The 22,051-nt window shown below is 60.5% G+C and overlaps 1 protein-coding gene across 4 annotated transcripts in view; it reads left to right on the top strand.

Moving 5' to 3' along the window:
- The window catches only part of CAPZB (capping actin protein of muscle Z-line subunit beta), a 138,261-nt gene extending 116,617 nt beyond the window's left edge, over window positions 1–21,644 (top strand). For 2 of the 4 annotated variants that reach the window (XM_043909008.1, XM_043909006.1), the window contains exons 5-10: window positions 4,445–4,586; window positions 4,891–5,007; window positions 16,743–16,808; window positions 17,236–17,312; window positions 18,280–18,392; window positions 20,909–21,644. In XM_043909008.1, coding sequence (XP_043764943.1) covers window positions 4,445–4,586; window positions 4,891–5,007; window positions 16,743–16,808; window positions 17,236–17,312; window positions 18,280–18,382 — 505 coding nt within the window. In that variant the 3' untranslated portion in view covers window positions 18,383–18,392; window positions 20,909–21,644. The remainder of the gene's footprint in view (window positions 1–4,444; window positions 4,587–4,890; window positions 5,008–16,742; window positions 16,809–17,235; window positions 17,313–18,279; window positions 18,393–20,908) is intronic. The other 2 variants (XM_043909009.1, XM_043909007.1) reach the window with 1 other exon arrangement.
- Window positions 21,645–22,051: the final 407 nt, after the last annotated feature.

The following is a 22,051-nucleotide window of genomic DNA, read 5'->3' as shown; positions in this document are numbered from 1 at the left end:
GGTCAGCGGCCCGCCGCCCGAGGGCTTGCCTGCAACTCCTGGTTCCTCCAGCTGGCCCCTGGGGACTCGGCCTTTTGGAAGTTTATGAAACCTGGTTGTAGTCAGCACGATGTTTTTCAGACGGTGGGACTTACAGAGTCAGTCCAGGTGCCCCCTGACTGTAGTCCCTGCTGTCTGAGCGCCACTTGGCGCCGTTTGCTTTAAGAAACGTTCCTCTCTGCCGGGGTGGTCTTGAAAGTCACCGAGACCAGGAGCCCATGGTGGATGGAGCCCCCTCTCGAGTGGACTGCAAAGCCATGTTTTCCTCTCGATCCTGGGCCGGTCTGGGCTACTCTCCCATCCGCCTGCTCCTGATGATCCTAGGATCTGAAGGGCTCGTGGTTTCCTGGCTCATCTTTCCATGGCGGCTTCTTCACTGTGTCCCCACCCATCGACTGAGCCTTATACCACGTGTGTGGGTTTCAGCCCTCATTCCCTGAAGGCCTGAGAGAAGCCCAGGGGGGGTTCATTTTGGGGCGTCTGTGTTTTAACGATGCTCCCCAGGTGGCCCGCTTGACCGGAGACCTCCGGACCATTCCCACTGAGCCCAGCTCAGCCGGGCTGTGGCCGTGATCCTGGGCCTGTCTGCCCTCCCAGGCGACAGGGTCCCTGATGGAGCCGGGTCAGAGCACAGGCCGCCGGGCGAACCCCATTCACGCCCCGGGCGATGGCTGAGCCACCTTATTGAAATGGCATGTTAGCATTTAAACAATATTAATACTATTTGACTCATTAAACATACAAAGGCAGTTAAAGTGCTTCCATGTGTGCCCTGTTAGTTCTGGCGGGAGGCTCCTCAGATGGCTTTATGTGGTTTCAGACAACATTTTAGCACATTCTTAAAATACCCACAAAAGCCTTTATGTAGAAACTCATAAATGTGAACCACATAGAAATTATTTTTTTTCCCCCTGTTTCATGTCATTATGATCAAAGTAAGGTAGGTAGGAATAAGTTTCCAAAAACCTGTTGAGGTCCCTTCTTTAATTAATGCTTCGCGCACAGAGCCGGGCCGTAAACGGGGGGACGCGGGCTGTCTGTGCCCCGTGGGCGCCTTGCCCCAGCGGCCAGCGTTCTGGGCGGTGCTGAGCCAGCCCTGCCTGCTCACTCATTCCTGCTCCTTTTGTCTTGGAGCGTCAGGTCGAGACTGGCAGCCACGCAAGTCCCCGGAGGTCCCTTAGGAGGAGCGGAATGCGAGTCTGCGCTCGAGCCGCACCAGGCACCGCGGCCCCTGGGGTGCAGCTGGCGTCATCGCTTTTTTAGAAGTCAGCTGGACCGTACATTCGGACACCACCCACCGGAATACCGTCCCCGCTGTTAAAACCAGTTCTGGGCGTCACGTGGCCCCACGAAGGTGCCGTGATTCCCGCCAAGTGGGGAGGAGCCAAGCCCAGCCCAGTCCCCTTGCTGTGCTTCCAGTTACACAAAAAGCAAGCGTCTGGACACAGACCGGAGGGAGTTTGGAAAAATGAGGTTTATGGGGAATGTTAATTTATGGTGTTGGGGGCGAAATGTTAAATTTCTTTTTCGTACAACAAGGTTGCAACGATGTTTTTTTTCCTTCTTTTAATTTGGAGGAAAAGACTAGTAACCCCCATGAGACCAGACTCAGGCTTGCACTTGACCTCCTGTGTGCCCCGCGTTTTGAACCTCAAGGGCCCTGGCCAGGGTGGCCCACGGGGAAGTGGACACGCCAGGGAGACGCTGCCTCAGTGGGAGCCGGGAGCGGGAGTGGGCCGGTTCCGCCTTCCGTACCAAACGCCGCTGTGTGGTTCCTCCGGAGGAAAACAGGAATCAAGGGAGGGGCCTGGAGGGCTCAACCACAGACCGCCTGGTGCTGGGTGAAGGGGCGAGGGCTGTCAATCCGCCAGGCCCTCGGCCTGCCCTGCCCCGAGCCCCAGCACAGAGACCAGAAAAAACGTCTGGTCTGGAGGGCAGGTGAGGCTGTGCCCGCGGGGGGCGGAAGGACGCACACGCCTGCCGGGCTCCGTGCCTCCGCCCCAGGGTGGCCAGTGGAGGGAGGGAGTTGGCGGCCCACCCTTTCTGTCTGCGCGAGAAAAGCCGCGTTTTAGAAGGTGGTGTGTTTTCCCTTTTGACGTGGGGCTGCTCTCCCGACACGCAGACGAGCAGGGAAAACCATGCGTTGGGAGCCAGCCCCCTGTCACTGCCAGGACGGGCATCGGCAGGTCTGCTGTGGGCTGCCCGCTCCTGCCCAGGGGTGCTGCTCTGCTTCCTGGTGGATGGGGGGTGGTGGGGGCGCCAAAACCCAGGAGAGCGGGCGGGGGCCCCTAAAGACATGCCTTCCGCTCACCTGCATGAGGGCCCGGGGCGATCCGGGGGGCCCTGCGTGCATCCAGCCCCCTGCGGGCCGGGCCAGATCCAGGTGGCCCCGTGGACAGGGGGCGTGTCTCGGGCTCTAGGCCAGAAGCCTTACCTGCTGGGTGTTTGGAGAGAGATCTGGAACAAGGGGGAGAGCCTTCCCGAGCGCGGTCCCTGAGTGCCCAGCGCTGGCCGGTTTCCTGGAGGTCACTGGGCCCCCACAGGCGGGTCTCTTTCTTCTCCCACGCTTTCCCTGCACTGCCGCCCTCGCCTGGAACCGGAGTCCTCCCTGGCCTCAGTCTTCTGACCAACATTCGGCCTGGGGGCCGGCACCTCCTGCCGTCAGCCCACTCCTCGCGGCCGGCTTGCCCGGGGACACGAAGCCATGAGTCTGACCTGACAGTTCACGTGCGTGGGTGGAGTGGTGGTGAGTGGTGGGGGCAGCCTGCCTGAGGGGTCCTGGCAGAGCGGGCTCTGGGGTGTGGAGCCTCGGGCACCCAGCCCAGGGGGCCGCCCCGTGCCTGCAGCTCAACAGCACAGGAGCGCCTGCCTCCTGCATCTGCTTGTCCCTGGTCTTACCCTGGCGTGGATCACACACTGGGGCCTTGGCACAAAAACTTTTAGTCTGAAAGAGTTTTGGGTTTATAGCAAAACTATCCAAACAAGAATACGTAGAATTATTGCACACCCATCACATGCATTCTCTAAAGAGTACCATTTACCATTTATATTTTTTGTTATGTAATAGCATCATCGAGGTATGCTTCTCACCACAGTGGCTTCTCCGGCCCACGGGCTCCAGGGCTCAGGGGCTCGGTAGTCGGGGTGCTCAGGCTTAGTTCCCCTGCGGCTCGTGGAATCTTCCTGGACCCGTGATCGAACCTGTGTCCCCTGTGTTGGCGGAGGGATTCTCACCCACGGGACCACCGGGGAGGCCCTCTCGTGTTGTTTTTGTCACTGAACAGTCCTGGAGTAGCTGGTGTCCCTGTGTCACAAGGAGACCAAGGCGTGTTCGCACAGCCGTTGGTTCTGGATGAGCCGCCGTCGGGCGGGCGGGCGCGGGCGCAGCTGGTGACTGGCGAGCGGGGACGGGGACCCGCGTCCGCCTGACACCCCGCCTGCGCGTTTCCGTGCCTGCCCGCTGCTCACGTCTAAGGCCGTGCACGGGCCAGGCCCTGCCGGAGGGACCCGGAGTGTGCCTGCTGCACCTTCCACACGGGGTTAATTGGGGTCAGAGGCCACAGACTTCCTGGTAAAGGATGTGTGAGCCGCCAGAGGTGAGCTCCTCCCAGGGTCTTCGTCGGGAGGTGCTGCACGCCTTTGCCTCCTGAATCCCTCAGGCCTGCACACACAGCCGCTGCCTTCTGCCCTCGGACTTGGGATCCTCTCCTGATTCTCCCTGCTTCCGTGGCCTTTCCTTGGCCTCTTGCATTTGAGCTGCGTCGGGAGCTCTTCAGTATCGCCGCAGACCTGCAGAGGAGGCCAGGTTCCAGCCTCAGTGTCGCCGCCGGCTGCTCTGAAACACCCGTAGGCGCCCCGGGGAGTGCAGGCCCTACAGCTTCCGGAGGCAGGGGGAGCCCTGTCTGCGCTCGGTGGGAGGGTCTGGACCGGCGTCACTCTGCTCTTTTTCTTCTCTTTCCGACTGTGAAATAGCCATCTCAAAAGATAGGAATATCAGGCGATAATGATGACTCAGTAGTGAGGAGCCCCATTGAGTGTCTGTTACACGTCACACACGTTACCGGATCCTTCCTTTGAAAGTAGCGTGAAGCCTGGAGAAGTTGAGTCCGCTGCTGGCGTGGGCCGCAGAGCTAGAGTCGGGCAGCTCAGAGGCAGATTCATCTCAGGACTCCTCGTTCTGTGTTCCTGGCCCCCTGGCCCCAGAGAGTGCCCCATCCTCTCCCCTGCCCAGCGGATGCTCAGGACACAGGCGTAAACCACCCGTGGCGTCCCCATAGGGAGGGCCTGTAAACCCAGACGAACATCCAGATGACTCTGGGCCACACACCCACCCCTGGGACCTGGGTCGGCAATTTGCAGTTTGACAGGCTTGACATCTAACAGGATGTGGGCCTGTTTCCTGCAGGTATTTTGAAGGTGGTGTCTCATCTGTCTACCTCTGGGATCTGGATCATGGTTTTGCTGGAGTGATCCTCATAAAGAAGGCTGGAGATGGATCAAAGAAGATCAAAGGCTGTTGGGACTCCATCCACGTGGTGGAAGTGCAGGTAAGGCCCCCCTGGTCGCTGGCCCTGGGGCTGCTTGATAAGGAGATGTTGTGATGTATAAAACCCTGCTCTTCCTGCGAGTGCCCACAGCCACGTGGACAGATAGTCGGGAGTGCAGTCGTCACTGATAGGAAAGATCCCCGGAGGGATTCAGCCCTAAGTTTAAAAACCGTGTGGGATTTTTACAAGGTCACGTCATGGTGAGGTCTTAGGAAGGGAATGCTCGAATGACCTGAACTCAGGGACCCGCTGGGGCTCAGCTCAGGGTCACACGCGAGGTTCCGATCTCCGTCTTGTCCTGCAGGAGAAGTCCAGTGGTCGCACCGCCCATTACAAGCTGACCTCCACGGTGATGCTGTGGCTGCAAACCAACAAATCCGGCTCTGGCACCATGAACCTCGGGGGCAGCCTCACCAGACAGGTGAGCGTGCGGGCAGCGCCCACGCCAGCCCCAGAGCTGGCCGTGTGTGGAGATGTGTGGGCAGCCGCCCCCCACAGGGCCTGGGTGCGGCCTCTGTGACTAATGGGGCCCCCCCGCAGGCCTGTGGGTGATTGCTGAGACTCAGTCACGGGAGATGTTCTCCTTTGGGTCAAGGTATTTACGCTAAGACGCTCCTGTGATGTTTGGGACACGCTGCTGGCTACACTTTAGAGTGGGTTCATTTCTTAGCTGTGACTCCTGCTTGCAGGTGGCAGAAGTAGAAGTCTAACCGGCTTAAGCAAAAGCGGAAACAAGACAGCTCACGTACTTGTGAAGTCCCGTCGTCGTCCGGCCCAGCGGGGTCTAAGACGCCCAGTGTGGGTGGGACCCCCTCTGTCTGCGTGGGGGCACCTGGCGACCACTGGCCATCCTGGGGAGAGTGTCTCCCTGCCGGCTCGGGCTGCTTGTTCGGAGCAGAATCACTTCTGGGGTCACGTGACTGCCTGTGGGTAGAGTTAGACCAACGGGGGGTGTCAGTTTCCTGAAGTGAAATCGGGCAGCTTTTCATAGTTTGGGGGGGTCGGTGTGGGCAGCGTGAGCAGTGATGGCGGCCAGGGGGTCTGAGCAGCAGGCCGCTGAGGGGTGGCCATCAGGGTCCCCAGAAGGAGAGAAGCGGCTGAGCTGGAAGCTGAAGGGCTTCAGAAGAGGGACAGCCTGCTTCAGTCTCCGAGCGGCTAACCAGCCTCCCTGGGCAGCTGCCGGGTGCTCACGTCTGCTCTCTGCTCTGCTCTGGCCCCCCCACCCCCAGCAGTGCCCCAGGGACACGGGTCGCAAGGGAATAGCAGTCACCAGCATCCTCCACTCTGCACCCAGGCAGGGCACTCTGCAAGCCCAGAGCATCCGTCCATTTCATACAGAAAAAAACCAGCGTGTCTGGCTAAAGCAGTCCACAGCCTGCCTGAGCCACAGGGTCTGCACGTTGGAAGAGGTCAGAGGTCGTCTCCCAGCCCGACGGGACGCCCCGTGCCGCCCTCCTTGGTGGCACCCCGGGGTGCGCGGCCCTGGGGTCGCCCACTTCCTTCACATCAGCCTCCGTGGGAGGTGGCACCAGGAGGGAACCTGCCCTCCAGGGTGGGCCCCCTGCCGCCTGGCAGGGGCGAGGGCACCTCACAGGTGTGCAGCTGACTGGGCCGCCACCCCCTGCCCCGTCTCTCCCCGTGAACTATCGACGGTCCAGGGATTTCTCATTCTGTTTCTGTGTGGTTGAGGTTTTACCTGTGGACCCACATTTTGGGTTCTGTCCCTTCTGCCCATGAGGGATGCATGGGGTCTCGGTTTCCATCATCCCTGGGTTCGTTGTTCCTTCCGGCTTTGTTCCTGCACGTTAACTCAGATGAACGAGTCTGTCTTCGAAGTTGTTCACGGCAAGTTCAGAGCTCTCCGGCATGGCTGTCAGAGACTTCCGTGGAGGAAGTTGCAGGGTGCCGGTCTTTAGGGTGAGCTGGTTAGGCTCTCAGTCACCATCTAAGCAGACTTCACATTTCCAAATAGATGCTGTTTAAGCTGCCTGTGGCTGAATGCCACCTGCCATTTCCCAGCCAGCTCCCTGCCGTGCTGGGACCAGGGGACTGCAGGCTCGGCCCCCTCATCCTCGGGCTCCTTTGATGTGGCGAGAAGCCTTTGCTCGGCTTCCTGTCGCTGTGGTCTGGCGCGCCTGGCGGGGCAGGTGGGCTCGCTGAGAGCCTCGTCCTCTGCAGCTCGGGGGCACCTTTCTGCCCACAGCCTGGTGCAGGAAGGCCCTGCATCAGCGCTGCGGACCGCAGAGCTGGTCACAGACCCAGAGAGCGCAGGCCCCACCCTGACCTACCAGATCCAGACCTCAGTTTCAAAGAAGTCTCAAGTAATTTACGTGCCCATTAACATTTGACAGACGCTGCTCTCTGGGTTCCACACCCAGGGCCATCTTGGCGGGGGTGGGGGTGAGGCCCAGTGCCACCACTGACAGTTCTGCAGACCCCAGCAGGGTGTCCTGCGCGTCACTCTACCTGGAGACAGTGTCAGACTGCGTGTTCAGGGCTCAGTCCCAAACGGCTGCCTGCCCGCCTCCCCTTCAGACACCTTCAGACTCTAGAGTTCAGGTTGTCACCTGGGCTTCTGACCTACTGGCTGCACATCAGAGGTTCCCACGACCCTGTCCTTGGGGTCCATTAATTTACTAGAGCTGCTCACCGAACCCAGAGAAACCTGTTTACTCATTAGCCTGCAGCTCTTTGCAGCGGACATTTAAACATTACGGACTAACAGCCAGATGGAGATATCCGGAGGGTGAGGTCTCAATCAAGGCCTGCTGTCCTGGTGGAGTTTTGGGGCCCTGCAGGTGGCGCCTGGAAGCCAGTTGGTTTCTCAACCTGGAAGCTCTCTGATTCCCACCTTTTGTGGGGTTTCACAGAGACTTCCATGGGCTCAGACGGTAAGAATCTGCCCGCAGTGCAGGAGACCAGGGTTCGATCCCCGGGTTGGGAAGATTCTAGAGAAGGGAGTGACGATCCACTCCAGTATTCTTGCCAGGAAACTTCCATGGACAGAGGAGCCTGAGGACTACAGTCCACGGGGTCACAAAGAGTCAGACAGGACTGAGCGACCAACAGACTCGGAGACTGCCCGACGGGCATGATTCATTAAGTCACGGGCGATCGAGTCGACCTCCAGCCCTTCTCCCCCCAGAGTGGGACTCAAAGTGCCACCCCTCCATCTGTGATCGGTGCCCCTGGCAGCCAGGCCCCATCCTGAGGTGGTTTCCAAAAGTCACCTCGTTCGCATCAACCCAGTCATGGTGGAAGGAGCTTGTTATGAGTGACAGGGTGCTTGTTTCCCCTTTATGGCCCTGAAGCGATTGATTTCAGGGACTGCAGACGAGACCAAATACCATTAAAAAGATGCTGCTCTCACTTAGGAGACTGTAAGGGTCTTGGGATCTGTGAGCCAGGAACCATGGGTGAAGACCAGAGGTACACGAGAAATGGAGTTGGGTCATCCGAATGACCAAGGACGTGTGCCTTTCTCTTGCCCGTCTTTGGCTCAGTTCTCATGAGCAGCTCGTCTCCAAGATGTCCCTTCCAAGCGTGCCTCAGCTGAACTGGGAGCTTGGACCGGGACGTGCCGCCTCCCCTAGAGCAGCCTTCACTTCCTACTTCACGTGCTGCTTTAAGCTTCTAAGCAAGACCCTTGCTTAAGCGTCCACCTTTAGAACTCGTAACAGGCCATCCCTCGGGGAGGCATCCGCCCCGGCCGGTGAGGGCCGGCGGTGCCTCTGTGTGAGGGCAGAGGACGCGCGGGCCTCGGGGAAGCCGGACTGGCAGCCCTGCAACAGCCCTGAGCACGGCCGTCCCCATCTTCAGCCCGGAGCTCCCTGAGGATCCCTTTTAATGTCAAGATTTTTTTTTTTTTTTAGTAACATAATTATACTTTTAATAGCCATTGATTTTTTTTTTAACGTGGCAGAAATTTTAACTTAGTAACTTTATTGTTATTTTTGGTTGCCCTGGGTCTTCCTTGCTGTGCACGGGCGTTTGCTAGCTGCAGTGAGCTCGGACGGGCGTCCCATTGCGGTGGCCCCTCTCGTGGAGCACGCATTCTAGGCGGGCTTCGGTAGTTGTGGCCCACAGGCTTAGTTGCTCAGAGGCACGTGGAATCTTCCCGGACGCGGGATTGAGCCTGTGCTCCCTACGCTGGCAAGTAGATTTTTACGTGCTATACCACGAGGAAAGTCCTTAGTGACTCTTGTGTTTTTTTAGTTAAGTATATTTTAAATTAGAGGATAATTACCTCACAACATTGCTGTGGTTTCTTCCGTGTGTTTGTGTGTTAGTTGCTTAGTTGTGTCCAACTCTTTGCAACCCCTTGAACTGTAGCCCACCAGGCTCCTCTGTCCATGGGACTCTCCAGGCAAGAACACTGGAGAGGGTTGCCGTTTCCTTCTCCAGGTTTCTTCCATACATCAGCATGAGTCAGCCATGGGTGTGCACATGTCCCCTCACTCTTGACCTCCAGTTCAGTTGCTCAGTCATGTCCGACCCCCTGCGACCCCATGGACTGCAGCATGCCAGGCCTCCCTGTCCATCACCAACTCCCAGAGCTTGCTCAAACTCGTGTCTGTCGAGTGGGTGATGCCATCCGACCATCTCGTCCTCTGTCGTCCCCTTCTTCTGCCTTCAGTCTTTCCCAGCGTCAGGGTCTTTCCCCATGAGTCAGCTCTTCACCATGGTAACTCTTAACTGCGTTTGTGTTGCGGTCACAGGAGCATCTCCATGCTCTTGAACGGAAGTACTGCAAGGCAGCTGCCTGCTCTGAGGGTCGGAGCCTCAGACTCTCCACGTAGAACCTGCCTGGAGCCACAGGGGGTCTCGGGGGCCACCTTCTCTGGCCTCGGGGCAGGGCTGTCCCCAAACCCTCCCAGAACCAAGGCAAGTGCATGCTGGGCAGAGCCCATCCTTCCGCAAGGAAACAGGCCCTTGTCTTGCAGCAGCACTGATGAGGCGGGGCAGAGGAACCCCCAGGCAGCTGGCTCCCACCACCCGAGGAGTGGTGGAAAATCCTAAATCCGTATCCGGAGGCGGCTTCCTGCATCACTTACCGCTCTGAACTGTTTATAATTCCACCCAGTTTACAGTGACCTGGACAAATATTTAATCCCCAGCCTTCCTAATAGTTTAAATCAGAGCTGTCAGCCCACGGCCAGGGCCTGGTTCCGGCTTGCCATGCACGGCGCCTGCTGCCAAGCCAAACGCCGGCCCGATGAGAGGCTGTCCTCAGCGCGCCGGGCCGGGCCGCGGCCTGTGTGGGTTGCCTTGTGCTCTCGGCCCTAATGGGGAAACTCGGGCTTCTGTCATCATCCTCGCGGCCGGTCACATAACTCATCCGAGGCACATTAAAGCTGGGGCTGGTTTCCAATGTAAGTAACTGCAGGAGGCGGGCCCGGGAAGCCGTGAGGGTGACAAATCTCAGTTAATGATGCGTAGCTTCTGCGCAAACAGGGGGAAATGAGAGTTGTGGGTTTAGCTGTTTGTCCCAGGTGAGCCTTGGGAAAAAGCCTCCGAACCGGGGGTTCCAGGAAAGCCAAGCGGATCCGCGATAGGGTGGGCCCGCGTGGTGGCGTGGGCTGTCTCCACGGGGCGGGTTGTGAACAGCATGGCATCACTTAGCAGGTGAGGAAACCGGGGTTCTGGCTCTTCAGTAGTTTGCCCCGTGGTGACTTACTGAAGCAGCAGGCAGAGCTGGGACATGAACCCGGATTTGTCTCCTAGGAAATAAAAAAAGGCTGCGTTCTGCCACACTGCATTTTTTGGTCTAGTCCGTCCCCTGTGCCTGGCATTCAGGAGATGCTCAATAAGCATTTGCACAGGCGTCTGTCGCGCTGTCGGCTCAGTGTAGACAGGACGCTGCCTGTGGGTGCCCAGGACTCTCCCGTGGGCAGCAGCCGTGGGCGAGTGGGCCACACCTGCGGAGGCCGGTGGAGGGGCCAGGCCTCCCTGGGCTGTGCTCAGCCGTGCTGCCCTTTGGGTGTCTCTTGTAGGAACCAGGTTGACCTCATGAGACGCCTGCACCTCTGGAAGCAGTGAGGAGGGCTTTAAGATTTTTAAGTAGTCAACCGATCAGATGTGTGTCTCCAAAAGGTGGCCCTGCAGGTGGAGTGGAGGCTGTTAGACCCGCGCAGGAGAGGGGTGGCCAGGGCCCAGCGGGGCAGCCCCAGGGGCCACAGCGTCTGGCCTGTGGCCAGTGGGTCAATGAAGGGGCCTCACGGCAGGAGATACGAGGAAGGGCAGAGGCAGGAAGAGGAGAGGAGGGACGGGTTAGAGAATCTTGGGTGACCCCCAAGGTGTGCGCCCTGGGTTCAGAGGGCTCTTCCCTGGCATGAGTGCCTCCGTGAGGCCACAGTTGCTGACCTGGGCGTGCAGAGGGATGGCTCCGGTCCGAGGGCTCCCAGCGCATCCACACCACAGCCACACCGGCCTGGGCCGCCCTTCCTGGGGTGACCCCAGGTTCCCCATGTTCCTGCCTCCCTCACCTGTCCTGATTGATTTGGCCAGGCCAGGCCTTAGCAGTGGATGCACGATCTGTAGCTGTGGCATATGGAATCTAGTTCCCTGACGGGATCGAACCCGGGCCCCTGCGCTGGGAGATCGGAGTCTCGGCCCCTGGGCCGCAGGGAGTCTCCCCGTGCCTGGCCGTGGCTCGGGCTTGGTGGCATTTACCGCGCCCACCCCGTCCCCTCCTCGGGCTTTGCCTCCGTGCCCTCCTTCGTCGTGTGGACAGTAGGAGCCACTCGCACTGACTGTCTTTCCCTCTTGGTGAGCGTGCCAGCCTGGCTGACCCGCTGGCGGTGGGGATGCTCAGACCACGGCGCCCTCCCCCGCCGCCTGCAGTCCCGCCTTTGGCGTCCCTTAGGGTCATAGGTCCCTGGAAGACAAAGCAGATACTATGTTTTGGCAAGTCCCTGCAGCGATGGGGCCGTAGGAGGCAGGTGGGGGGTGGTCCCCGCAGGGGCTCTCACAGCCCATCCTGGAGGGGCTGAGGGCAGACGCTGGCCCCCGGGCCACCGGCCAAGCACCAGCGCGCCCAAGAGGACGCCGCTCTGTGAGGTCACTGCTGCATGTCAGAGGAACGTGGGAAAAGGCGGGACCGCAGGTCTCTGGAAGGAAACCCACGGGCCGGGCCCTGCAGATGTGCGTTTGATTTGTTTTTTTTTCACGTTCTAAATATTTAGCAACAGAGGTGGAATGTCTCGTGGGGTGGGGAGGTGAGGCCAGTCCCCTGGCCCCCGCGTGGCGTCTGCACGCAGTGAGGTTCCAGCCGGGGCCCCTGCGTGCAGGTTGAGGCTGAGAAAGCCGCTTCGACCCTTGCTGGGCAGTCAGGCGGGCGCTGTGCTTGAGTGGGGCAGAGGCCCCGTGCATGTCCCGTGACCTGGGGCAGAGCGGCCCCAGCTTGGTCAAGGGGGCGAGTCAGTGTGAGGCTGCCACCCTGGGCAATGCCCCCCAGGAAGGTCAGGTAGAGCGGAGAGGAGATCCGAGGAAGGGCAGGGCAGGGAGGCAGGCAGGGCAGGGACGGAGCCGCTCGGAATGTCTGAGCCCTGCACTGTGGTCTGGCCTTGATTTTTCCGGTAAGGAGTGTGGATGAGGCTGAGCAAACGGAGAAGTCTCCTGGAAGAAAACAGGTTTTGGAATCATCCAGGCTGTCGTCCCAATCCCAGGCCAGTCTCCTTCTAGCTGTGTGACCTGGACAGACCACCTCCCTTCTCTGAAGTTCAGCATTTTCACCAGCAAGCCCATAACGCCCCTTTGGAAAGACTGTTAGAGCAGAAATAAAAGCCACCTTGAGGCACGGGTTCTGCCCAGTAAATAAAGCAGGAGCTGTTGCTGCTAGGACTGTTACCATGCAGGCCAGGCTCTGCTTAATTTTTCCTGAACTGGGCGGACGGAAGCTCCGCTGAGAGGCTGTCCGGCCACTGTCTTCCGGCTTGCCAGCACGCCAGGCCCTGGTCTCCAGCCCTGCGCTGACCTGGCGCCCAGCCCAGGGCCCAGGAGGATGCTGGCCTCAGGCTGGAGCCGGCCTGAGGCGAGTCCCAGGATCAGCGTGGCGGTGGAGCCCGGTGCCACTCTGGGCCCGGGGCGGGTGTCGGCAAGGAGTTAGAGGCTTCGAGGGCCAAGGCCTGGCCCAGGGATGCAGAGCGGAGCCGCCTGCAGGGCCCCGGAGAAGCACTGCCTGGCACTCTGCTCACATTTTCCCTCTTGAGGAAAACGGCCTGCTTTCTAAACAGGCCCATGTCCCCCACATCTCCCAGCCGCGGAGGGGAGCCGGGGGTACCAGACGGGGGTGGGCAGGCTGGGCTCTGACTTTAGACTCGGCTGGAACCACCTTGTGGAACATCTGTGCGACCACAGCCCATAAAAATGTTTTCCCCTGGCAGCCGCTTTTATGAGATGTAATAATATCCGCGTTGCAAAAATAGCTCTGTTTTTGGTGGGTCAGCATTGCCAGCGATCTGACCCTGACCAGGTGTGGAGGGAATCGGCAGGGGGGCCGTGGAAACACATCCGTGTGCCAGGCCCCTGCCCCCCTCCCAGCCCACCCTCTTCCTTCCCTCCCCCGGGGCCCTGCTGGGCCTTTGCCTTGGCTCAGATTCCTGGCCTCGAGCTTTGCAGGCCCTTGGGTCCTCCCGGGGAGTTGGTCTGCTCCCGGAGAAGGCTCGCGCCCCTGCCCAGGCCCCTCTGACCGCTGAGGGCCTGGCAGGGCCAGCCTCTCCCTTTGTTGGAGGACGGCTCTGATTCTGAAGCAGAGATGACACCCAAGCCGTCCGACACCCAGTGGGGCTTCGCTGACCCCATGGCCCTGAGCCCTTTGCCTCCAGTCCTGGCCTCAGCTTTGGGTGATTGGCGCTCATTTAAGATGGGATTCTCTTTGAGCTCACCGCCTCCCTGCTTCTCTGGGTGTCCCAGGGATCCACCGTCTGTGCGGAGCTGGGGAAGGAGGGAAACTGATTTGTGGGATGATGTAATTCACTTGGGTCAGAGCCCCAGGCCTCTCCTTGCCCAGAAGAGCAGCCCTGAGCGGCCATCAAGCCAGGCACGGGAGCCTCCTCCCCGTGGGAGGGGAGAGCCCTGGGTGCCAGCGTGTCGTGTCCGGCTCACCTTTCGGGGTTGAGTGGGCAGCCTCCGTCCTTCCCCGTGACAGATGGGGTCCCATCCCCTGTTAGCACGCGTGCGCTCCAGCTGTCAGGGCCAAGTGCATCTCACAGATGCTGCAGCTCTGCCGGGGCGGGGAGAGGCGCTTCTCACACCTGAAATGGTGAAGTTCATAGGCATGCGCACCCCTGTTTTGTGGGGACCCCTGGAATCTCCAAGGATCGAGTCTCCCCAGGATCCTTGGCTAGAGTGCCTGGGGCGGCTCAGCTGGTCCTGCTCGCGTCTCGCCGCCTCTCCGGTTCGGCCAGCCCTCCGCAGAGCAGTCCGCCCAGAGCCAGACATCTTCCCTCTCAGAGACTTGGTGTCCTGGCTTCGGAAGGCGAGGACTTGGGTTCCAGACCATCACTCCACTCTGGTTCCCCCTCTCCCCAGCTTGCAGCGCCATGACACAGGGCCTCCCATTTCTCCCCAGACCCCTCCGGGGACCCGGGGCGCCTGGCCGTGTGAGCGGGCGCTGTGACAGCTCCACTGCCCTCAGCAGTGACGGGACCACTGGACGCGCCCCGCCAGGCAGCAGGTTTCAGAGCGCGGCCACGACCTCCTGCGTCCTCCTCCAGGCCTGAAACGCCCACATGCTTTCCCACTTCCTGGGCTCGGGGTGTGCAGACCTTTGACGCAGAAGAGCGTGTCCATGGCTGTCTGAAACCCAGACTGAACCCAGCTGGGCCGGGAGGGGGCCCTGCAGCTCCACCAGGGAAGGGGGTGGGCACGCGGCCCCTGACCTGGGCACCAGGAACAGCTTCTTTTTGATCCTGAAAGGTGCACGAACGCCGTCCTAGCAGTCACCTCGCATTCTTGTCAAGCGAAATCACCCAAAACCCACAAGTCTGTCTGCTGGACCTGTTCCCCGTGTTGTTCTCGGCAAGATTAATGTCTGAGCCAAAGTATGTGGTCTGCGTTTGCCCGGGTGCCCGCGGTCACGCTGGAGCAGAAGGACCACAGGCCGCCAGGCCCAGCAGGGCTGTCGAGGGACAGGCTCTGTGACGTCTCCCTGCCTCAGTTTCCTCGGGTGCAGGGTGGTCCTGAGGAGAGGGAGACAGACTGAGGCCTGGAAACTCTGCGCCCTGCCGCCGACCAAGTCTCTGGCCAGGAGCAACCCGTCCATCACCTCCACCCTTGATGTCCCTGGCGCCGCCCCATGAACCCTGTCAGGCGCACCTTCCCTTAGGTCCTGCACAGACAGACGGACCCAGGGCCTGGCAGGAAATCCTGCTGGCTGCCCTGGGGAACCGGCAGGCTGTGGTCCAGCCAGGGCCGCGGGATCCTAGGTGGGAAGCTGCCGCAGGGACGCGCTCTCGGGGAGCCTGTGTTCCTCAGCCCAGCATCCCCGTCACATCGTGTCCATAGCCAGCCCGCGCTGGCTCCTGGAGCATCTGATTTGAAAACGTGCCAGGAGATGGGTTTTTGTTTTTACTGGTCCCATCTAAAGTTGTCTGGATCAGCGTCAGGCCAGTGTTTAACTTCCAACTCCAGTCTTCCTTCTGTTATGAAAGCAGGGTCAGCCTCTGCCCTCCACAGAGTTCCAGCACCTCTGAAGCGTGCTCTAGCTTTTCAGGGATGTCTATGTCACGGAATCGGATTTTAAGATTCAGTCTGAGCCTGAAGCCTCGTCATTTTAAATGACTTGGTTCTCTCCTACCACCACCTGCTTCCAGCTCTGCCTCCCTCTTAACTGGGTCTGTTGTACCTTTCCCAGCCCTAAAGTCACCCTAAAGTTCATCGGTAAGAGAAGTCTAACCAGGTGAGGCGACGGAGGCCTTTAGCATCTGAACAGACCACCGCCCAGCGCAGGCATCTGCCCTGCCTGTTCCGGCTCTGAAGGAAGTTAGCCGTCCACCTTCACTCTCTGTTCTCACTCATCTGAGCTCATCCTGAGCTCTCGGCTTCCTGATCCGGTTCCTGTCCCGTCGTCCTGCTTCTTGACTGCCTGTGTGTTAAGCTCCCAGAGTTTGTTTCAGTAACGGTGCTGACTGCAGTGTGGTTCCAGTCAGGTCGACCAGCGTTTGTGCACTTAGTAATCTGCTCGGCGACTGTGAGGGTGAAACGGGTACATCCGCCCTTAAGGGATATGTGATCATGGCGAGAAAGAAGCCCTAAACCTGGGGAGGAAGTTGGGGGAGAGTCGTGTTGTGACTCGGCGTTCACGTCAGGGTTCCCTGTGCCTGCTCCCCCTTCCCGCTGGCCCTCGGAGGGCGCATCCCTGCGGAAGGGCCACATCTACATTGTTAAATACTAAAGAGACACGAGCTCAAAAAAGTCATTGGTTTGGACAATTTGGAAAATAGCGGAGGGCCTTTGAGAGAATTATTTGAGGGAGAAGAGTACTGAGATGAGTTACAGGAAGTCGGGAGAAAAGAGCTGTGTTCCCTCGACAGGCATGGCACGGAGGAAGGCAAGGATTCGGTCTCCAGATGGCTAAACGGGGGTTTTTATGCAGCGTTTTCACAGCTGCAGGTCGCATGTGAAAGGCCGCCTGGATGGATGGTGTGCATCCTTTTCTGGCCATGCACTCCCCAGGAAGGACCGCACCTTCAGCAGGAGTAGACAGAACGCAGGCTGGGAAGTGGGCACGGCGCTGATCCGAGCAGGCTCTGCCTTCCCCGCCCGTGTGACCTTGGGCGAGTCTCCCCTTCAGCCTGAGTCTGGGGTCCCCTGTCTGACGCCTGGGGTCCCGTCTGACACCTGGGTTGTCAGCCCCACCCCCCACCCCCGTAACTGCCAGGCACGGCCGCCACTGGCAGGCGCCTTGGAGGCTCACCCGCGATATCAGGGCCTGAAGCCGCGCGAGTGCTCTCCTGCCGTGGAGCCGGGGAGGGCTGTGCTGTGGGCCCGAGATGGCCCTGGAGACAGGCCTCTGACCTTGCGTTGGCCCGACCGCCTGTGACCCTCGTGCCGGGCTTCCCACGGCCCGCCCCCCGGGGAGAGCAGGTTCTGTGCAGCCCCGGCGGCCGCCGCCGCCCGGCACTCTGACTCAGCCGTGTTCCCGTTCCCTTGCAGATGGAGAAGGATGAGACCGTGAGCGACTGCTCTCCGCACATAGCCAACATCGGGCGCCTGGTGGAGGTGAGTGGCCACCTCCTGGGCAGCTTCCCGCCAGCTTCCAGCCGCGCGGTGCCCGTTTCTGGGCCCCGCCTGGTGTCTCTGCGCCTTCTGACCCGCTCGCGAGCCGGGCTCAGCGCCAGAGGCCCCTCCTCTGCCGTCCCCCAAACACGCGCACCCAGAGGACTCAGCGCGGGAACCCCTCAGCCCTGCCCCCCCTACCGAGTGTGGGTGGGAGACACCAGCTACCCCTCAGCGCCCCCCGTCCCCACGCCCTCCGGAAGAAGGGGTGCCCTGCAGTTGTCCCCGAGCCCACAGGAGGGCATGGGCGGCAGGCCAGGCCCTGGCCGGGGGCTCCCGCACCCCCCCGTGTGGCCACCACGGGGACTGCAGATTGCCGGTGGGGCGGGCGCCTCCTGACCGTGCCCCTGACTGGCCGCCTCCCTTCCAGGACATGGAGAACAAAATCAGAAGTACGCTGAACGAGATCTACTTCGGGAAGACAAAGGACATCGTCAACGGGCTGAGGTAACGTACCCACGAGCGCAGGCTGTGGGACCCGGAAGATGGGGGTATGGGTCTGAGGTCACCGCCTAACAGCTGCACGGCCCGGGGCCGCAGTCTCCTCCTCTGTAGACCAGGGCCAGAGTGCCCGCCCGACGGGCGTTAACGCAGGTTTGCGAGCTGAAGCCCCGCATGCAGGACTTGTTCTCAGGGTAGACGTGCGTGCTGATCTCCTCCGTTTGTGTCTCCTGGGGGCCGTCCGCCTTCACGGCTTTCATGCCCTCGTTCCTGCAGCCACCTCTCAGTCCCCCGGGCTGAGTCCTGCCTGAAGGTTCTGCCCAGACCCACTGGCCCTGGGACCTGAGGACCCCATGGTCAGACCCTCCGACACAGCGGGGAGCGCAGCCTCCGGTTGGCCAGGTCTCAGGCAGCGGTGCATCCCCCAGAGAGAGCCCCGGCCCGCTGCCTTCTGCCGGGGGCCCGGCTCCGTGACCTTAGACCAGGGACTCCTCTCGGGGGCGTCCTGCCCGTCCAGGAGCTGGGGCTGGGGGCCCGTGCTCCACCCTTGGCCCCCAGCCCTGCCATCCCCCTGTGGACAGACCCCTCCTCTGGGCCAGGCAGCGGCAGGAAGTGGCCTGGGGGCGGCCTGGGTTTGAGTCTGTCCAGAGGAGACGGTTCAGTCTCTCTCTCACACAGCTGTGAGAGTGGCGCTCACTCTGGACTCGCCTTTCTGATTCCCCGTCTGTGGGGAGCCTGGTCTGGCCCTGGGGGTTTACTCGCCCGCTCACCCCACACGGCATTGCCCTCCTTGGGCTGTTGAGCCTGGGGCGTCATCTCTGCGCAGAGCTTCCCGGCCTGGGGCCCCTGCATCCTCCACGCCAGACACACCCTTCGGCCTGCACCGTCCCGGGTGACGGCTGAAAACCCGCGGCCCCCCACTTCCTCCGCGCTGGGGCCCCTCCGCGGCCCTCACTCTGCACACTCTCTGTAGATCTGTTGACGTTATCCCCGACAACCCCAAGTTCCTGCAGCTGCAGAGGGAGCTTTCCCAAGTGCTGACGCAGCGCCAGATCCACATCCAGCCCGATAACTAAGCCGCTCCAGGTACCCTGCCTGAGAGGCCTGAGCCGCCCCACGTAACAGGACTCACCTGCCCGCCGAGACCCCGCCAGCCCCTTAAACACCACTAACCCGTGTCCGCTCGGCCGGGAGCCGCCCCGTAACTGCCGACTTCGCCCTGCGCGACGCGGGCCCGGGTCACGTGTGCAGTGTGTGTGCTTGGCCACTCCGGGCAGGGCCGCGTGTGGGGCGGGCCGGCGGGCCAGGGCACGGTCACCACGCTCGGCCGGAGGCTGGGGCGGCCTCTGTCTGCTCTGTGCGCAGCCGGAGCTTTGCCACCTTCCCACCAAGGATCCCAGAAGCTCAAAAAGACCCCAGGAGGGGTACTGCCCTGAGTCTGAGGGGGGACACAGAGCCAGCTCTCTTAAGACTCTGCAACCCCATGGATTGTAGCCTGTCAGGCTCCTCTGTCCATGGAATTCTCGGGGCAAGAATACTGGAGTGGGTAAAGATTCTCTCCTCCGGGGATCTTCCCGACCCAGGGATCGAACCCGGCTGTCCCACATTGCAGGCCGATTTTTAATGTCTGAGCCCCCAGGGAAGCCCAGAGCAGGACTGTAATGTCTGAGCCAGGCCTGGTGCCCCCAGGCCCCCTGCAGCCACCGGGACCAGCATCACCCCCTGCCCTCGATGAGCTGCGGCCGTCCTCCTAAACGCCTTACAGCTGACAGAAGGGAGATAGTCTTGCTTGTGGACAACGGCCGAGAACCGTGACTTGAGCATGTGATGGATACAGATGTGCAGAAGCTGTCAGCATCCCCGGAGACGAGGAGGGAAACTGGGTTTAATATCAGGCATCTGGAGACCGGAGCCCGGGCCTAGGGGCTTCCTCCCAGGCCCGGGAGCTGGACGTGGGGCCCCAACCCAGAAGAGGCTCAGGGGGCTTTCACGGGGGGCGGCCCTTGTGCAACCAGGGAGGGCTGCTCTGCTGTGGCTGCAGCGGTCTGGTCTGGGTGCACACCGGCGTCGGGCCTGGGGCGTCTCTCGGCCCCCAGCCTCGTGCTGGGATCATCATCTTCCCATCAGAACGCTAAGAAGCCCCCTTTTAAAGGTGTTCCATTATAGTACAGTTCCCCCCAGCTCCTCCGCTTCTAGGGTGGGTCTAGAATCTTCTGGACCCCTCCCCTCAGCCAGGCCCTGTGGGGACATAGGACTCCCCCCGCCCCCCCATCCCCTGCTGCCCAGCCTGGCACGTTCTGTCCGGGACACACACACGGCACCTCCTGCAGACACTGGTGCCCGGTGGCTTGGCCGTGACCTGAGCTGCTTCCCCTAAACAAGCGCTCTCCCCGCACGCCTCCAGCTGCTCCAAGCCTAACCTCCTGTCCCTTACCGGTCCTCCCTCTGGACATTTCTCCTGGGGGTGGGGGGTGCTGGGTGCAGCCCAGGCCTGGTGTGCCCCTCCCAGAGGAGCCAGCACGCGCTGCGGCCAGGGAGCCGTGGGGGCCGCCGCGGTCTCCTCCCGCGGGAGCTGTGGAGGAGCCCGAGGGCCACCAGGCCGCCTGAGCAGAGCAAGCACTCAGGAACGCGTGTTGTGCGGCATCAGCCAAGATGTCAGCATTTCTCATGGGAGGTTTCTGGCTGCACGTGGAGCCTCTGAGAGTCTTGTCTCTGCCGTCCTCTTTACCTTCTCGAGGGCACTTCCCAGGGTGTTCTCAGGCTCAGGAGCCAGCACTCCATGTGGATGATCCTGGTCCTACCTCATTGTACTTAAGCCACGTTTGGCGCTGGCTGGGGGGTTATTTTTTGTTCTCCTTCCCGTTCTGCTTCACGGCCAGTGCGCATCAAGCTTGCGGTTCCTGTGGCTCCACAGTGGTCCTGCCAGGCAGCCTGCCGCCCTTGCTTTCTACTGCCTTGAGACTGTTCTAAAGGTTATACGTAGTTTAATAAGCCCCTGGCTAGCCTGTACACTGGGAAAACTTGACCAGGATCACTAAGGTCATTGCCAGGGTCATTTCTCAGAGCCTCAGTTTCCTCATCTGTAAATTGGGACTAGTGCTCGGACTCCTCTGTGATGTTTGTGAGAGTTAAGTGTGCTTGAGAAGCACTTACAAATGATGAGTTACACGTCGTCCGCAAAGCTTAGCTCTTGCTTGCCTTGTCTAACCCCTGTCGGTGCACTCAGGTGAACGTTTCCACGATCCAGGAGTTGACCCGCAGCCACTCAGCTGCATCGTGCTTGGAAGCCCGGAGCCGCTTGTGGCTCAGGCTGATGCTGTGACGTGTGCCTGGAGTCCAGGTCACAGCCCGCCTGGGCAGAGCGGGGCTGTGGCCTCCCCTGCAGGGCCCGGGAGGTGCTGCGGGGCCAGCCTCCGGCTCTGGGCCCCTCCGCACCCCCCGACCTTCCCTCACGGCTTGCAGCTCCGCTCCTAGAGGCGACATGGGTGGAGGGGCGCCCGGCCCTGTGACCCTCCCACCCCGGATGCACCGCATGGCAGCTCTCCCCTTTTCCTTTTCTCTTCTACCCACTCATGACGATTCTTACCCCCTCCACCCCGCAGGTCTGTGCAGACTTTTGCAGACAAATCAAAACAAGAAGCTCTTAAGAACGACCTGGTGGAGGCTTTGAAGAGAAAGCAGCAGTGTTAAAAGCCTCTGCTTCCCACTGACCGGAGACGCCGTGCGCTGTTAGGCTCCTTTCTTAGACACTGCTCCCTCCCTCGTCCCTTCCCTCCCCGACAGGTCACATAACAACTCGCATCACCACCGCAGCGCCATCTCTCCCGAGAATAAACCCGGTAAACACCCCTGGTCTCGGAGGCCTCCTTCCCCCACCACGTTTTGCTATCACGACTCGGTATTCCCATAGAGACCGCGTTTTCTGTCCGCCCCGGCCCCCCGTCTCCCCACCACCCATTTATAGGCATAAAAATACACTGTCTGTCTGCCTCCCTCCCCTCCCACCTTTTTGTTACATTGGTGTAAAAAATGTAAAACAAAAAAATTTTATGAAATAACTGTGGTGTGTGAAAGATAGAAGAAAAACTGGAAATCTGATTCCACGTGTGTTTGGGAGTTGCTTGGGGTTGGGGGCCGGGCGGGGGACAGGGGACAGCTCTGGGAGAAAGGAGAGGTGGCCCTCGGCACGGTCCCGCGGAGACCACGCGGTGGGGGGCGGGGACTGCGGACCGTCCTGCTCTTCTGGCCAGGTGCTTTTCTGTCAATTTTTATGGAATGCAAAAGGAGTTTTTGTTTTATTTTGTTTTTTTGTAAAGCTTAAAAAAAATCTACATCTTATACTTGAGCTTCCATACTTAAAAAAAAAAAGAAAGAAAAAAAAGAACAAAAAAATAAATAAAAAGAAACTGGGACGCAGTTAGCCTTGTGTTTTTTCTTGCCTTCCTCACTTTCCGAGGATGTGTGACTCTGGCCACCCCGCTGGGGGGCGGGGGGCACGGCGGGGTGTCGGGCGGAGGACGTGTGGAGCCCACGCCGCGAGTGAGCGGGGCGAGGGGTCCCTGCAGGGCCCCAGCTGCTTCTCCGGGCCCCTGCCCCGCCTGTCCTGAAGCGCTGGGGCCGTCACCTGGTTGGGCGTGATGGGGTGGGGGCTCCCCGATCCCGTCCCCTTTCACCGGGCACAGGCATGACCTGTCCGGACACAGTCCGGGCTTCTCTCCACTGGGTCTGATGAGAAAGTTGCCAGA

The sequence above is a fragment of the Cervus elaphus genome, chromosome 8 (assembly GCF_910594005.1).
Source record: "Cervus elaphus chromosome 8, mCerEla1.1, whole genome shotgun sequence".
NCBI lineage: Eukaryota > Metazoa > Chordata > Mammalia > Artiodactyla > Cervidae > Cervus > Cervus elaphus.
The sequence above is the reverse complement of the archived record's forward strand: the minus strand, read 5'-3'. Positions and strand labels throughout refer to the sequence as shown.